Here is a 17,960-nt window from a genome sequence, read left to right on the forward strand (position 1 = left end):
GGGGGGAGTGACAGCTTAGAGAGGAGCACGTTGATTAGTGGGCCAAGGAAAGTGGGGAGTCCTTGTGGGGGAGGCGGTGCTCACTGGCGTCTTCAGAGGTGGGATGGTGGCATCCTGAGTAGCTTCCTTTCTTCCAGGATTCCCCCAAAGAGCTTGGCCGCCTCTAGGGCGCAGCCCCAGTGGATGGTGAGCCCGTAGCCTCCATGGCCATAGTTGTGGATGACCTGGGAGAGGCAAGAGAAAAGTTGGCCTGGTCTGTCCTGGAAGATCCAGGAGCTTTCTGAAGAGTCCTGGGCACCCAGGAGGCACCAGAGCTCCTCTCAGCGCCCTGATGGGAGGGTGGGGGACCCTGGGAACAGCAGAAAGGAGATTGTTTGGGGACCTGGGGTTGACATCATAGACTCCTCTTCTGCTTAGCAAATGGACCTGCTTTATATATGCTCAGCACAGGAAACGTAGAGTCATCTAGAACTCAGGTCAGAGATTCCCCACCCTCACCCCCATGCCCTGCCACACGCAAACACACACACACACACACACATCAAATTGTTGTAGTTCCCTAAATCACTGTCCTCGTTCACATCTTGCTCCAGACTGCTGAACCCCTGTGTTAATAGATGACTCTTCTACCCACGTTGGGAGAAAAAGAAATGCAGGGGCACCATATGGGTGGACTCTGGAGACAGAGGCAAGACTCTCTGGACCTTTTTCAAAGCAGAAACCTTTCGCAGGGAGTTAAACTCCATATGTGACTCTCCCTTCTATACGCACACACAGAGTCACACACCTACACACACACACACACACACACACACACACACACTAAGAAAGGAAGGGTGACTTAGATAGGGAAGATTGCTTTCCCAGCCATCACCCACCCCTGTCAGTGCCTTCGGCCCAGGACAACTCCCATCATTTTAATAAGCCCCAGAGAGATGATGGGGCAGCCACGAAAGGACATCTGGGAAATGGCGCTGGAGTCAAATTCAAACCACATCCCAGCTCTGCCCCTCAACAGTAGTATGATTTGGGCGAGTGACTTCACCATTGGAGTCTCATTTTGCTCATCTGAAGCATGGGAAGAACAATCCCAATCCCAAAGAGCTGTAGGGGAGATCCCAAAAGGTCGTTCGTATGGTGGACGCAAAGTAGATGCTCGGTAAGTGCCCATTTCCTTCTATTCGACCACAGGCTTTAGCAAACTGAGGCACTGCCCTCTAGGTAACCTTGATCAGCTCCTTTGCCATCACTGAGCCTCAGTTTCCCCACTTATAGTGAAGGGGGTATTAGCCATCACTGTCCCTGCCTGCCAAGAGGTTGTGTGGAGCCCAAGGTCAGGCAAGACTGTTCCCTGGAAGTGCCAGGAGCCTCTTAGGAGTGGGGAAGTCATTGCTTTCCTTGCCAGGAAAGCATACCTCTGTGTTTGAAGATCCAAAGCGAAGCTGTTCTCTTTCTAGCCGAATCTGGGGGCGCACTGGCCGGAAGCCAGTCAATTCAGCAACAATTTTGGCATCCTGGAAAGAAAAATGTTAGTACTTCATCTGTGGATTTTTTTTTCCTGCTGCCATTTTTAGGTAATAGTCGGCTTTCTAAATCTCATTATCATTACCACCACCACTAACACCATCACTGTCTCTTTTATTAATCACCACTACTATCATCACCACCTTTATCAGCCACCAACATCCTTACTATCACTACCACCACCTCACCACCAGTTCGACCAACTACCTCATCTTCACCAACCACCATCACCAGCATCCACCACCATGATATTATCAACAATTACCACCTCACCACCATCCTTATCACCACCCTCAACGTTTTCATCAATACCAACCATTATCCCCTACCCCCATTCCCCACCCATCACCGTCACTATTGTCATCGTCACTAGGAGGCAAATGTGAAAACTGAGATTTTTGCAACAAATACACCTGCTCCCTGTGAACACAGACTAAGGTGTTTTGGGAACGTCACCTCAAGAGAGAGCAACTCTTAGCCATGATCCTAGAGGTTTCATCAGCCCACAGCCAGACTTCCCTGTACATTATCAAATTCTGGTGTATTCCACAGACCCTTGCTGAAATTAATTTGCCCAATTCCCCAGTGCTGGAATCTTCCCATCCTCAAGTGTCCTTATGATCAAGTTGCCAGGATCCTGATCTAGGGCACGGATACCGCTCCCCACCTTACCTTTAGCGTGGGCTCCAGTCTGCAGCAGCCTTCCCAGATGGTGTTGTGGTCTTGAATATTGTTCACCTCACTCCAGTTCCCCAGCTGGAAGATGCCTCCAAGAGTCACTCCCTGGATCCTAGATACAAGTAAAGATGAAGGAAAATGAAGCCTTTGAGGAGAATGGGGGTGGTCATCATGTTCACCCTTACCACCATGTAGACCTAAACCACTACTACCCCAACATTGTCATCCCTGCTCACAAAGCCATCAACACCACTGCAGTCGCCAGCACCATCGACTACCACCTCCACCATCACCATTTACATCGCTGTCAACGTTGTCATCTCTTCCAACGTATAGCATAGTGACCATAGTTAACAATACTGTATTATGTACTTGAAAATTGCTAAGAGAGTAGATCTTAAATATTCTCACCACACACACACAGAAGAAATGTAACTATGTAAGGTGATGGATGTGTTAACTATGCTTATTGTGATAATCATTTTGCAATATATGCATACATCAAATCATCATGCTATACATTTTAAAAGTACCTAATTTATGTGAATTATATCTCAGTAATGCTGAAAAAAAATATTGCCATCTCCATCAACATCATCTTCACTACTGCCTTTCTTGCTGCCATTAATATGTCATCACCATCAACTCCAGCCACCATTTCCATTACCATCGTTAGCCACTGATATTGTCATCTCCACCACACCACAAATATTGCTGTTGAGACAGTTGGCACAACCACATTAACATTGCCTTTGAGACTGTCATCCCTGCCACACTACTAACATCATCACTGATCATGTCATCTCCATCAGCACCAGCTACTGCCACCACTCCCAGTCACTACCATCATCAACAGTGATCTCCTCATCAATAACAATACTATCTTTCCTACCATTATTTCGCTATCAACAATATTGTCATCCAATCAGCACTACCACCATCTTCACTAACATCGTCACCTTTACTGTTAATATTATCATCACCATCAACCCCAGTCACCATTCCCACCATCACACCCATTATTGCCATTCATACCACTTTTTTTTAAGATTTTATTGGGGAATTGGGGGAGGAGAAGCGTTGGGGAATTGGAGAAGGGGACCAGCCAAGTTGTTGTTCTTCAGCCTTCATTGTGGAGGGCGCCAGTCGCCATCTGGCTTCTCGTCAGCAGCTTGTGGCCGCTAAGCTCAAGGTGCTGTGTTCAATCTTAGTTGTGGGTGGGCGTAGCCACCATCCCATGTGGGAGTTGAACCAGCAGCCTTGTTGTTAAGAGTGCACACTCTATCCACTGAACTATCCAGGTGGCAGCTCAGCTCAAGGTGCCGAGTTCAGTCTTAGTTGCGGGTGGGCGTAGCCCACCATCGAACAGGCAGTCTTGTTGTTAGGAGCACGTGCTCTCACCAGCTGAGCCACCCTGCCACCTGTTGGCAGCTCAGGGACAGCTCAGCTTGGGCGCAGCATCACTGGCCCATGTGGGAGTCAAACCGGCGGCCCTGTTGTTCAGAGCTTGCGCACTTAAGCCAACTCTTAACCAACTGAGCCACTCAGCCGGCCCCATTCATACCACTTCTTGTGTCTCCAGCATCACCCTTTTCTCCAGTGTCACCACTACTGTCATCTAACAGTACGTTCAAGACAGAGCCCAAGTAAGGCTAGGTCCTGCCTTCCCAGGGATTTAATTACACTTAAAAAAACACTGGAAGAAAAAACAAGGGGCATGGGGCATAAAGATGCCCTCTCTTTTGCCCTAGGATGTCATGTTTTTACCCTGGAATGATGTACGGGGACTTGTAGATGCCTCCATGTTGATCATGGGTGATAATGAAATGCTTCATCCAAGGAGCATCTACCTGTTGATAGAGGATGGAGTAGTCTCATCAGTGGAGTGGGATCAGCAGGCCCCTCTGCCCTGGCCCCCTCCAAGACCAGATGTCCTGATATGAGAGGCTGATTCTTGAACCCCTTGCCCCAAGTCTGCACCTGACTGCCTGCTCTTGCAGGATGAGCACCCTGAGAGCCACCCTGTTCCCCGAATCATTGCACATTCTCACCCACATGTTCACAGAAAAGCCGAGCACACGTGCAAATGCACACATTACCCTACCTCAGAAACACACACACACACCCATGCACCTACACACACATGTACACTCACAAATAGGCATGTGTCACGCACATGCACACTTACAGGGTAAGAGGCGATGTGGGCCAATGCTTACACATTCAGGCCCTTAAGCCACGTTGCTTGGGTTCTAATCCCAATTCCACAATTTATGACTGTGCAAACTTATGCATATTACTTAATGTCTCTGTGCCTCAGTTTCCACATCGGTAAGATGTCCATGGTGATATGATAGACCCCATCTCAAAGGGTTGTGGTAAGGATTAAATGAATTAACACAATAAAGTGATCAGGGCTGTGCTTGGCACTTCGTAAACACTCCATATGTGTTTGCTCTACTTATTATAACACAGGCATATGCAGCTCCCACATATGTACAAACATACACACACATGCTTTGCTATTAAGAAGAAATCCCAAAAGAAAATTTTGGTGTCCCTGATGCATCCTCTCTCTTTGGAGATGAAATAAGCAGGCGGCTACAATCTTCCTAGCAACAAAGTCAGAGGTGTCATCCTGCACCTTTGCACTCACCTTAATGATCTGCCCCCGGCCGGGCTGCAGCAGGGGGTCTGATTGCAGCTCCCCAGCCCGCACACCAGTGCAGTTGATAATCACATCGGTGTCTCCTCTTGCTACCTGGCAGCAAGCAACAAGGCAGGTGGGGTGGGAGGGTGTAAGGCCCCTGGTATCCCCTGACCCTCCCTCTCCCCTCCCCCACCTCGAAGATCTCAGCTCCCTATGGCACAGCAGTGCGGGGCTCAGTGAGGACTCCATGGGCATGGCTCCCAAAGTCCTCTGTGCCATTTACCTGCGGTGTGGCCTCAGAGATGTCCTGTCACCTCCTCAAGGCTCAACTGCCTTCGCTATAAAATGGGGGTGGTAACGCATGTTCATAGGCTACTGTGAGGATCCAGTGTGACTCTGGACTTAGAAAACAGTAATGTGCAAGGTGGGGACCTTCTTGAAACCTTCCAGAAGAAGTCCAAAAGCAAGCAGAGATATTTCTCTTCCTGCTTCTGTTTCCTTTTTATTACATTCTCTTGCCTTCTACTCTCCCAAGACATCTTCAGAAGGCATGTTGGAACCTCTAGTTCTGGGCATTATGGGCTACTTGACAGCTCAAGGATGTAGTCTGATGAGCACCCAATCTCCCAGCCCAGCCCCCGTGACTCCCCGCCCAGGTCAGTCATGGGTTACACACACATCACAAGGCACTGTTATCATTCATGAGCCCGTATTTGCCACACTGGGCTGTGAGTTCCTTGGGAATGAACGCTGTGCCTGAGTCAACTATATTTCCCAATCAGGGCTGGACCCAGAGCAGGTGCTTATTATGGAATGCCGGTAGCTACAAGTACTGAGCACTCCCCATGTCCCGAGCACTAGTCTAGGTGCTGGGATTGAGTGACGTCATAGAGCAAAGCTCCTGGTGCATAGCCAATGCCTGATGGCTGCTGCTACTATCATTATTATTGGTGATGGTGTTACTTCAAAGGTGAGTCAGCTGAGAACTGTGGCTTTGCAGAAACATCAACCCAGATGTCGGCAGGAGGCAACCAAGTGTCTAGAACTTGGGGGTGGAGTGCAGCCGATACCGGGGAGAGCAGCTACTAGCTCTCTGGCCCTAAAATTCAAGGAGGTTTAAATATAGGTCAGTTCTTAATGGCCACCATGATGCCACTGTCCCTTTGCTTCTGCCACCAATATCAGGGTAGAATGCCTGAGTCCTACTGGGATTGACAAAGGGCCTAGGGTTTGGGATGGGCCTCAAGGGAACCTGGAAGGCTAAGAAGGGGGCCCCCAGCCCAGCAACAGGAAGAAAAGGCCTCCCCTCTTCTTCTCTCTCCCACACCTGACCCCTTCCAGCCCTGTAGCTCACCTCCTCAAAAGACTCCACCTTCCTCTGGAAGAACTTCACTCCCCTCTCAGTTAACCTAGGATGATCAAACACATCAAAAAACCCAGTACTCAATTCCCTGTCCCATCTCTCCACGAGGATGGCATGGGGGACGTTTCCCAAATAAACTTCTGTCTCACAGGATGCTCTGTGAGAAAATGGCTGTATCGTCAAGTCAGTTCCTGAGCACCTTGATGGGTTAGTGGGCCATGAAATGTCCCTTGGGAAATCTGAGATGGTCCAAGCCCCTCATCAGTCAGATGGAGATGAGAGAAGGGCCTTGCTGAAGGTCATACAGTGAGTCAGTGATGGGACTGGGACTCGAACCCAAGCCTCTTATTGGAAATGCTTCCTCCTACCACCACATTGCTTTGTACTACCAAAGGCGATGAGATACGGCGTGGAGGAGGGGCAGGATTGGACCAATGCCACATGCCCCTTTGTCAGAAGCAGAGCATGAGGAAGGCGGCGGGCTGGGGACACACACACTTCCCTCTAAATATCCCAGTGGAAAAATAGCTGTCACTGTTAGAAATATAGTAGAAATATCAAAAGAATAGGAAATAAACTACAATACATAAAGGCTGAAGTACAACCTCAATATTATTATATCTACATCGTTTCCTCAACATAGAAAAACTGGGAACATTCTTTCCTGGAAGAGTCTAAACAGGAGTCATTATGTGTCCCAAGCTTAGAAGAAATTACCATGGTTTAGCACAGCGCTTCCCAAACCTGGCTGATAATTAAAATCACTCAGGAAACTTCCTTAAATACAAATTTATGAGCCCCATCCCAGAGGTTTTGGTTCAGTACACATGAATCAGGGTCCTGAAATCTATGTTTTTTTTATAACCTCCCTAGGTCATTTGATAAAAGCCACTATCTATTCCAGATTTTAAAACATCTTAATAAAATAGTAATATATAGGAAATATATGGAATCTTCCTTAATATGAATGTATGTGAATATAAATGTAAAGTTATCTCTCAAGCTAATGTTTGCTAATGTAGAACACTACAAGATTTCTATTTACATCAGGAACAAGACAGGGACATTCACTGTCATCTGTATTAGTTAACATTGTTCTGGAAGTACTGGCCATAGCAATTAGACAAGAAACAAAAGTGAGGCATAAAAAATGGCAACTTATGTTTTATAGATGATGAAAATATATCTGGAAAACTTGAGAGAATCCATTTAAAACTATTACACAAGCATTACAGATTTTAACGAGGTTCATAATAAATATCACATGTAAAAAACTGCCCACATGGTTCCGTTGCCCAACCAGGCGCGGGAACCATTGTCTTAGTGTCCAAAAGGGATCAGGACCAAGGATAGGTCCCATCATGCCTAAGGGTTAACATTTGGGGTTAGTCAATACAAAGAATCCAATGAACAATCATCTACGACAACCCTGGTCCCTGGGAGGTGTTTTCCTGAAACTGATGTTGAAAATCTCACCTTTCCGTCAGCCACTGTAGATATCTCCTCCCCTCCAGAATCAGGCTTGTGTTGAACCAGCCATAGCTAGAGTCACAGCAGGCAAATATGGGAATACAAGATCAGAATCAGAGCTATATTTGAAGGCTGTCAGATGGAGGTGGGAGCAGCATCGTCTTTTGGGCGCCCAAGAGCAGAGTCAAGACCATTGGATGAAGTTCAAGGGGGAAGTGGTTTTCAGCTCAATGCAAGGAAAATTTTTCTATCAGAGAAAGCCATCCTTGACATTGGTATGTGCAAGTGGAGACGACACACATCTGTAGAGGGGATTCAGGTATTGCAAGGAGAGGACCAGAGAGGCATGTAGGGAAAGGAATGAAGGGGTTTGGAATCAGACTGGGTTGGAATCCCATTTTGGTCACTTGGCTGTGTGACCTTGGGAAGTGACTTAGCCCCTCTGAAGCTCAGTTTCCTCATCTACAAAAGCGAATAGTGATTTGGAGATTATTGGCTTGAGATCTGTGATTCCAGATCCCCAATCCCCTTAGCCCAAGTTCCAATTTGCGTGGGAGGCCTCTCAGAAGAAGTTGGACAGAGCATCCATAGACCAAGGTCCCAGGAGTTCTAGGTCTGGAATAGGAAATTTGGCGACTCCATCTTCTGCTACTTTCTGGATAGGTATGTATGAACTGTGGGGCCTCAGCCCCTTTGCCCATGACAATAACCTTACCTGTAATCGGGGAACATGTCCAGCTCTCTTGGGGTCAGCTTCCGAAATCCCAGGAAAGTGTTCTTCCAGAAAGGGTCCTGCAGAAGAAGGAGAGAGGATGATGACTTTTTGCCCACAGGGATGGGCAAACATCAATAATAATGATAACAACAAAACCTTATATAATGTTTACTGTGAGTAAGGTGCTGTTCCAAGCACTTTATTTATATCACTCCACTTAATCTTCACAACTACCCATTGAGGTAGATACTCTACCTATCCCAGTTTTATTGATGGGCTGATTGAGGCTTAGAGAGGTTAAGTAACTTGTCTAAAGTCACACAGCTAATGAATGGTGGAACTGAGATCTGAGCCCACATAGTTTGGCTTCAGAGTCCAAATTCTTAACTATTATGCTATACTAAGGGTAAGAGTAAGACTGGGGGTGAGTGATAGGGTAAGGATCAGAAATATGGGAGAAAAAAAAGGGTGAACGTGAGAGTCACCAAGGGGTGGCAGTGGGAGGCAGCAAAGCATAGGGTCAACTTAAATGGAGATTTTGACCTCACCACTGACCATCTTGAATGCTCTGAGACTCAGTTTGCTGGTCTGTATCATGGAGTTAATTGTCACCCTTGGTCCTACGGAAGGTTAACAGGTAATGTGGTTAATGCCTTTAGCATGGTGCTAAATGTTAACTAACCCTTGGAGAGCTGGCATGGATGGGGTTCTGGGCACCCATCCAAATCACCCTTTCCAAGCGACCTGAGACCATCCCCCAAGGCTATGCCCTTCTTAACACATTGGGCACCATGTGGTCACAGAATGCCTGGGTTCAAATCCCAGCTCTGCCACTGCAAAGCTTTGTGAGCTCAGGTAGCTGACTCCATTTCATCTGCAAAAGGAGGATAATATTAGCACTTACTTCCTGGTTATTGTGAGAATTAAATGAGTTGCTCTTTATAAAATAGTTAGGACAGGGCCTGGCACACAGTAGGTACTTTTTTGTACAATATGAGTGTTTTAGTTCATCTTGATGAAAAGCCCTGGAACCTCCAGGGGTGCAGGAAACCTTTTGGTGTTAGCACCAAGTGCCCACCACTACAGGATGTGTCTGAGTTTTACCCATACCAATTAAAAGCTATCCCCTTGTTCATCAGAAGATTCTTTGGTCTCTGCCAATTTTATAAACAAAAAATTGGAAACAAAAATAATTTTTAAATGGGCTGGCTGAGTGGCACATTGGTTGAGAGTTGGCTTGGGATGCCAGCTCTGAGCAGCAGGTCCCCGGTTTGGGTCCCACATGAGGGCCAGTGATGCTGCACCCTCTACAGCTAGGATTGTGAACAGCAGATCGACCTGGAGCTGAGCTGCTGTGGGTCGCCATCCATGGTGTAGGCTGCAGTGGGGCTGGCCAGCAGCTGTCATTCACTTTCATGAGCTGCTGTGAGCCGCTGTGAGCGGCCACCCAATGGCAGGAGAGCAACTGCCTCACCCGGGAAGAGCGCAATGATAGTACCAGCATGGGCCAGTGAGGCGACGTCCTCCACAACTAGACTGAAGAACAAAAAGGACAGCAACTTGTCTGTTCCCCTTCCCTGATTCCCCAATGCTGTTCCCCTCCCCCCAATTCCCCAATATAATCTTAAAAAAAATTTAAAGCAAAAATAGATTTGAAGTAAGCCTGTTTTGGGGTGGCCGGATGACTCAGTTGGTTAGAGCACGTGCTCTTAACAACAAGATTGCTGGTTTGATTCCCACATGGGATGGTGGGCTGTGCCCCCTGCAACTAGATTGAAAATGGCGACTGGACTTGGAGTTGAGCTGCGCCCTCCACCACTAGATTAAAGGACAACAACTTGACTTGGAGCTGATGGGTCCTGGAAAAAACACAGTTACCCAATAAAAATTAAAGACAAACAAACAAACAAAAATAAATTAAGTAAGTAAGCCTGTTTTGCACATAGAAGTCTCAAAGTACTCCCCAGATTCAAGGCCCCAGCCTGAGTCTGTGATCAAGGCTCTGCCCCATGGTCATGGACTCCTCACTCACCGGAACAGCTTCACAGAAGAGGTTGTAGCCTGAGATTAGGGCCAGGCCCATGTTTGCAGCATTGGGAGAATTGATGTGGCTCAGGAGATAGTCGAAGGTCTGCTGGTTCCAATGCCTGGAAGGGTCCCCCAAAGTATCATCACCTAAGACCCTGAGCTGGGTAAGACAGCTTTGAGGGTCAGCTTGCATGGGACTATGATCAGGCTGGTGGGGATGTGTCCAAATCCAGAAATCCACCATGTTCCACTCCTGCAGCACCCCAAGTGCCTATGAGTCTTCTACTTCCCAAAACTTTCCAGCATTTCCCCATTAATAGGAAAGAGAAGAGGCGGAACAAATGAGCTCCATCACAACCATTTGAAGCCCACCTCTGTCTCGGGATCATGTCGTTTTTTTAGTTTAAATGAAGACTTTGACCTCATTTGGAGAGTGTGAGCCACATGGTTCAGGCTCTCTCTGGGTGCTTCCCATTGTAAACACAGGTGGCAGACATAAGCTTGCTCCTCCCAAACGCGTTCCTCTTCCCGCTGGGCACACAGCTCAACTACATTTCCCAGACTCTCTTGCAGCTAGGTATGGCCATGTGACTGCATTCTGGCCAATGGGCCCTAAAAACTCCGCACACTTGTTCCTCATGCTATGCTCCTTCCACAGGGGCCAGCCCTTAAGAATGGCAATGGCGGAAGCCACAGAGGAGGATGGCGGAGCCATGAGATGGAAGGACCCTGATCCCTGAATTGCCACCCACTGATCAGGAACATTGGTTTTTGGAATTTATGAGAAATAAGAATGAAACTTCTGTTTCAGCCATTATTCATGTCTGGCTTCCTTTTTTGACGCAGCTAGGGGTTTCTAAACTAACATAATGACCTTTGCAATGTCTGTGCTAAACCTGAGCATTGATCCACCCACTTGGAAGTATTCCAGATTCATCGAAGCATATAGCATCGACAGCCACCTGATTTAGGGGAAGAACAGAGACAAAGCCTCCATCTGTCTGGCACACATCACTTCTATCACTGCTAAGATCAAGTAAGTGTAGCATCGATCTGGCACATAAAAGGGGCTTAATACTTATTATGTTCTTCACACGATGCCAGGCCATAGCCTCCACAAAGGGTTTGTTCTTGGTGACAGGGACCTTTAGAGGGGTCACCCCTCTGCAGACTCAGCATCTCTGGCCCCCCCTGGCCACCCTCTGGGGCCCTCACTCACCTTTCCTGTGGGTTTTTGGGGTCGGAGACATAGGGCTGACAAAGGCCGGCAGCCACGTCGGTGTTGGTGAATGGGGTGAAGCGGTCTGCATAGACCTTTATGTCCAGCGACTGCAGGACTGGTTGGTAGTGCTCATGAATGCAGAGAGCAGTGGACAGTCCTATGACCCCAGCTCCGATCACCACCACACGCATTGTGCCAGCCTGCAGAAAAGAAGGGTTGAGGCCTGCCGTCATCACCATCCTCTCCATCACCATCGCCACCATCGCCACCATCCACTGAAGGCTTAGAAAATGCCGGATATTGCCAAATCATTTTTATACTTGATCTTCTCACAAATGGAAAAACTTGAGGAATGGAGAGGCAAAGCAACTTGCCCAAGGTCACACAGCTGATAAGTGATACAGCGTTCTCTGGGTAGCCTCCCCACATACCCTGTACCCCGCTGGGAATATAAAAAGGGCCTAGCAGAGTGCCTGGCCAGCTCGAGGCTAGGGAGAATGGTTAGGACAGTGGGCTCTTGTTTTCAAATCTCAGATCTCAGCTCTGCCGCCTACTGGCCATTGATTTTGGGCAAGATGCTTCATGAGTCTCATTTTCATCTGAAAAATAGGAAAATTAATTCATGCCTCAGAGAGTAGATGAAAGATTTCTCTAGATGGCAAATGTAAAAAGCTTCACACAGTGTCTAGTACAAAAGAAGTGACTTACTGACATTTGTGAAGCGCCTACTCTGTGCCAGCCCCAGCACTAAGTGCTTCCTGTGCATTATTTCATCTAAGTCTCCCAACATTCTTATGACATAGGGACTGATGGAATTGGTTCCACTTTGCAGATGAGGAAACTGAGGCTCAGAGAGATCAAGTCACTTACTCAAGGTCACACAGCCAGGAAGTGGTGCTGCTGGGATTTAATTTCAATTTAAGTAAACTCGATACACAATTATCACAGGCCTACTGTGTGCCAGGCTGGCAGCTGTGGATGCAGCTGTGAGCACATCAGATGCAACGTCTGACCTCAGAACTCAGGTCTTCCAGCGCACTGCCTTGGGGTGCTAGGCTTCTTGGGTCCTTGGAAGTTTCGAAGGCCAAGCAGCTTTTGACCTTGAAGCTGCTTGGGTCTGCACAGCAGGGAGATGTTCTGCTGGCTCCTGCTGAGGCAGAACAAGGGGATGTTTTGTGCCCAGAAGGGCTAAATTCAACTTTCCCTCCTCTTTACTCACAGCTCTCTTCCCACAGAACTTGACTCCTGGCAACTTGGGCCTGTGGCCCCGAGTGGCAGGACATTCTCAATATGGCCTAGTTTTGTAAAGGGGGAAAACGGCTCCAGCCTACAAGAACTGGACTCTGTTGCATTTCAGCAGCCAAGTTGGAGATAAAACCAAAAAACAACAAGGCATCGTTGCTCTGGGCGATTCTCCTTCTAGCTGCCAGCCGGGGCTTGGCTGGGGGGTGGGGAGGGCAGACCCTCTCAGGCACCTCCAGCCTCCTCCTTCAATCTCCTCATCTATAAAATGGGAGTAACCTAGTCACATGGGGTCATCCTGAAGATGAAATGACCAACTTGGCAACAGTTCCTTGTACAGTGCCTGGCACACGGTAGGCCTTCAGTACATGGCAGCCTCCTTCTGTCCCCCAGCACCTTGGAAATAACAAAAGAAAGGACACTGGTTGTAGAGGAGGGGAGAGAAGGAAGAGCAAGTCAGACCTGGCTTCACTTCTGGCTTGCTGTGTGACCTTGGCCAACTTACTTTCCCTCTCTGGGCCTTCTGACTGTCTCTGCATATCCTCTGGGCAGTTGACCACTTTTGTACATTCACAATAAGAAGGCAGGAATAGAGAGATTTCCTGTATTTTCCAAATTCCCTGTAATAAATCCCGGTGGTGGCACGGCGTGGGGAGGTGGCTGTGGGGCAGGCACACCCAGGTTCCCAGCCTGGCTCTGGCACACACCAGCTGTCACGTAACTTGATTGAGCCAGGGTGACCAATCTCCCCAATTTCCCAGGACTGAGGGTGTCCCCAGGATGTGGACTCTGAGTGCTAAAACCAGCAGGGTCCAGCAGCAAACTGGAATGAGTTGGCCACTAACTGAGCCTGTTTCCTCTTCTATAAACGTTTAAGGGTTAACAAAGCTCCCTGCCCATTGTCCCCCCACCAGAATATAAGCTCCAGGAGAGCAGGGACTTTTGTCTTCTGCTCTATCCCCAGAGCCTAGAATAGTGCCTGGCCCATAGCAAGGATTCATAAGTGACTGACTGAATGAATGAATGAATGAATGAGTGAATGAGTGAATGAATGAATGGAGTTCTTAGAATCAAAAGAGAAAATACTCATAAAGTGCTAGGGAGCTCATAAATGACAGCAGTGATTATCATCAGTCCCAATTTGCAGATGAGGCAGCAGAGGCCGGATTGAGCAGGGTGAATTATTTGAGGTCACAACATGAGTTGGAGGAACAGCACGGGTGTGAACCCAGCTCTGCCTTTTCCAGGACCTGAGTTTTTTGCATTCTCACGCCCCCTAGAAAACCAGTAAAGGATCGAGAAAAAAAGGAGCTGCTTATGTAATAGAAGTATGTGAGGTGAGAGAAGAAGAGTGTTTGAAAACTCTTAGAAGGTTTCTGGGCAGTGAGAGAAAGTCTTTGGACTGAGCAGAGCGGGTACATGGCACATCTCCCATAACGAGGCTGGTTAGGTGTGTGAAAGCTTATGGGCAGGAGCAGTGTCACACGCCCAAGAAAAGAGCATGAGAGAGGACCCAGTGCCACTTCTGGAACTAGCTGGCAAGATAAAGAGGGACAAGTAACAGCACGGGGCTCAGTTTCTCCAGTATGTAAAATTCTAAAGATAAGCAAGACGCCATCACGCAGGTGGGGAAACTGAGGCCCAGAAAAGAGAAGCAACACTTGGCCAAAGTGACACAACCAGGCCAAAGTCACCCATTTGTGAAAAAAAGGATTTGAGGGGTCTTGGGGTTAAAAAAAAAATCTCTGTAAAAGTCAGGAATAGGTCACATCAAGAAAAGGGCTGCAAAGTGGAGGTAAACAACGATAGTAGCTGCTAGATTTTCAGCTCCTAGGATTGTGCTAAGAACTTTACACGCATTATCTACTTTAATCTTCTAGCAGTTCTTGGGGTTATCATTATGCCCATTTTACAGATGAGGCAACTGAGATTCAGCCAGCCAGCTGGTGAGAAGCACAGCCCAGGTCAGTCTGACTCCCAAGTGAAAAATCTGAGGGTCAAGCAGGTGAAGAGAAACACCCATGGTTCAGGGTCCAGCATTGAAAAAAACACATAAAATACCCCAGATGCAGGAATTTTTAGTGTGTTAGTAATAAACATAGAATTGAAGAGGGAAAACGTGTCTAAATCAATTATCTTAATAAACTATGTGAATCAAATTTGGTACTGATTACAGCAACTCTGTGTGTGTGTGTGTGTGTGTGTGTGTGTGTGTGTGTGTGTGTGTGTTAAAGTGCAATATAAATGCATGAGCTTCTTATTAGAAGCAGGAGCCAGACTGTAGGATCTGACAGACCCAGCCTCAGGTAAAATCACTCATGAGTGTGGGCAGTGATCTCCTGGACGCACATGGACACAGTTCAGTTATTAAATCAGCCATTTTCTCATTGTTGCTGATGTGTTCATCAGTGTTTCAGTTTGCCTTCATTTTATGCCATTACTTCAAACAAGCCTGCTTGGAGTGTGCATCCAGGAAGACGCAAACAGCTGGGTTATTACGTGTGTGTGTGGTGTGTGTGGTGTGTGTGTGTGTGTGTGTGTGTGTGTGTGTGTGTGTAATTATAATGTCTACAGAAGTGTGGAGCAGGAAGGGAATAATTTTGGCACTCAGCCACTTGCCAGACACATGGAGATGGAGGACAGATGTCCTCTTGCTTAATCTTCTCAGATGCTCTAGAAGGTTCTACAGAGGTGGGACTGAGCGAGGTTTAGAGAGGAAGTCAGTCTCCCAAAGTCACACAACCAGCGTGGGCGGGCGTTCGGATCAGGACCCGGTTCTAACGGAGCTTCCGGCACTGTACCAAGAAACTATTTAGGCAGCCAGCAATAAGGTGGCACCAACAATTTCTGCTTGCCTTAGCGTCTCGGATTTGTTTGTGTATAACCCCTGTTGTCCCTAGAAATGAATTTGATGGCTACGTGTACATGGCAAAGAATAGGAAAGACTTACTCTGAAAGGATCAACAAGTCAGGGGTAAAGCATTTGAATGCACATAGCTTACACCATATGGCTACTTCTAATGAAACCGATATTTTCAGAGTTTATCTTTAAAATGGAACAGATTCTATAAATACTCGACAATCAGGCTACCAGCTCACCACCCCCAAAATAATAATAATAATTACCACTTATTGAGTACTTGTTATGTGACCAGTTCTGTGCTAAGCATTTTACATTAATCACCTCTTTTACTACTCTCATTAACCCTGTAACAGGTGAGTTATAGTCCCCATCTCCCAGATGGGGAAACCGAGGCTTGGAGAGGCGAAGATGCTTACCTGAGGTCCCTGCCCAACTCCATGGCTGTCACCTACCTCAAGCTCTAAGTTGACACTGAGAGGACATTGGAGTTCTGCTGTGCACGCCCACCTCACACACACACACACACACACACACACACTCCCACTCACCTGGTGTGACAAACTTCAGGAGGAAAGAGGTAGCTGCTGTGGGCACAGAGTCCTGTCTCCTGAGGGGAGGCTCCTGATTCTGGGGCGTCCTGTCCTGAGCCCTCTGTTTTGCCAGCCGGGACTGGAGCTCAGGGTCAAAGTCTGGAGTTATGGACAGGCTTGGCGCTGCACTGCTCACAGGGGCTGGACCCGGGCCAGGCTGGAAGACCTCACCTCCCCTCGCTCCCAGTCCCTGAAAAGCTGCCTGCCTTTTTTGGCTGATCCTAACTGAGCTCCTGTGTACAGGCTTCGGAGGGAGGAAGTAAAGGCAGGCGGGGGTGCTTGGAGGGCTGATGGGCAAACGGAGCTCCGTCTCCCAGGCCGGCTGGAGACAGTCCTCTTTGTTCCCTCCTGCCTGCTGCCACCCTGTGGGAGGGTTGGGTCGGTCCCTGGCCTGAAGGGTAGGGGTGGTTAGCCTGGCAGCTCCTGAGGGGAGGCCAGAGGTACAGGATAGAGGCTTCCAGGGCCAGCCGGCCAGCCCGGTGCCATTCTGGGGCGCTAGGTGGATGACGCTAAGGAGAGACTTGAGGTGATGGCTATGTGGGCCATGCATCCTCATGGCCCTTTGCTCCTGTATCCCAGAGACACGAGGGGCAAGGCTCTAGGTCCCTCCTCTGCCAGAGCTAGGCCTGGACCTGTGATTCTTAGAGCCCTAAGATCATCAGGTGCCTCATCGTATGTGAGGGGCGAGGGGAGGCCCAGAGACAGGGACCAACCAGCCCTGGGTGAGGCATCCTTTGGGTCAGCTTTGAAGGTGCAGCCTCTACCCCCCTACCTTTAGCATTATCACATAAAAAGGTGAAGAAGAAATAAAAAAATTCATGTAAAATACTTAATGCATAGCATTTTTCTTTAATAAAAAAAGGATGGGGTAAACTTCACCTTTCACGCTATATACTTCCATTTTTGTTTGAATTTTTTAAAAACAATAGTCATGTATTACTTTTATATTACACGACCTTAGGAAAATTCCCTGTGCCTCTAGTTTATCATGGAAACACTTAAAAGTTAACAAAAGTTAGCCAGATATCTTCATGCTCCCGCCAACTCCCATCCTAGCAATGGTTTATGTTTTGTGAAGTTTAATGTCCAGTTTAAAATACTTTACCTGAATTATTTCATTTAATTTCACAACAGCCCTATACACTAAGTGCTATTATTATTATCCCTCCCTTCAACTAAAAAACTTGGTCCCACTATCCATTAAAGCTAAACATATGCCTCTCCTAAAACTCAGCAACCCTAGTTTTATGTACATACCCAAGAGAACTGAAAACATACATCAACTAAGAGGCTTGTACAAGAGCATTCGTAGACCCAAAATGGAGACAATGAAATGTTTATCAGCGAGAGAATGGATAAACAACTGTGGTGTTTTCAGGCAATTCACACCATGGAATATTATACAGCAATGAAGAAGACAAATACACACAACAACCTGATGACTCTCACAGTCATTATGTTGAGCAGAAGCTAGATAGAAAAGAGCCCATACTTGGGTCGGCCGAGTGGCGCGATGGTTAAGAGCTGGCTTGGGACGCCAGAGGGCCCCGGTTCAGATCCCACATATGGGGGCCAGTGACACTGCCCTCCACAGCTAAGATGCTGAACAACAGCT

General features: G+C 47.6%; 1 protein-coding gene across 1 annotated transcript; it reads right to left on the reverse strand.

The window, feature by feature from the left end:
- Positions 1–6: 6 nt before the first annotated feature.
- On the reverse strand, positions 7–16,430 carry DAO (D-amino acid oxidase). Its single transcript, XM_019649051.1, has 11 exons — positions 16,304–16,430; positions 11,648–11,850; positions 10,433–10,547; positions 8,401–8,477; positions 7,692–7,757; positions 6,207–6,261; positions 4,859–4,963; positions 3,970–4,052; positions 2,197–2,314; positions 1,416–1,514; positions 7–224 (listed from the first exon to the last, which is right to left on the reverse strand). Exons 2-11 carry the CDS (start codon positions 11,839–11,841, stop codon positions 93–95), a joined length of 1,044 nt encoding a protein of 347 aa, XP_019504596.1. The 5' UTR covers positions 11,842–11,850; positions 16,304–16,430; the 3' UTR covers positions 7–92.
- Between the last annotated feature and the right edge of the window lie 1,530 nt (positions 16,431–17,960).

This window comes from Hipposideros armiger, unplaced genomic scaffold (assembly GCF_001890085.2).
Source record: "Hipposideros armiger isolate ML-2016 unplaced genomic scaffold, ASM189008v1 scaffold_129, whole genome shotgun sequence".
Taxonomy (NCBI): Eukaryota; Metazoa; Chordata; class Mammalia; order Chiroptera; family Hipposideridae; genus Hipposideros; species Hipposideros armiger.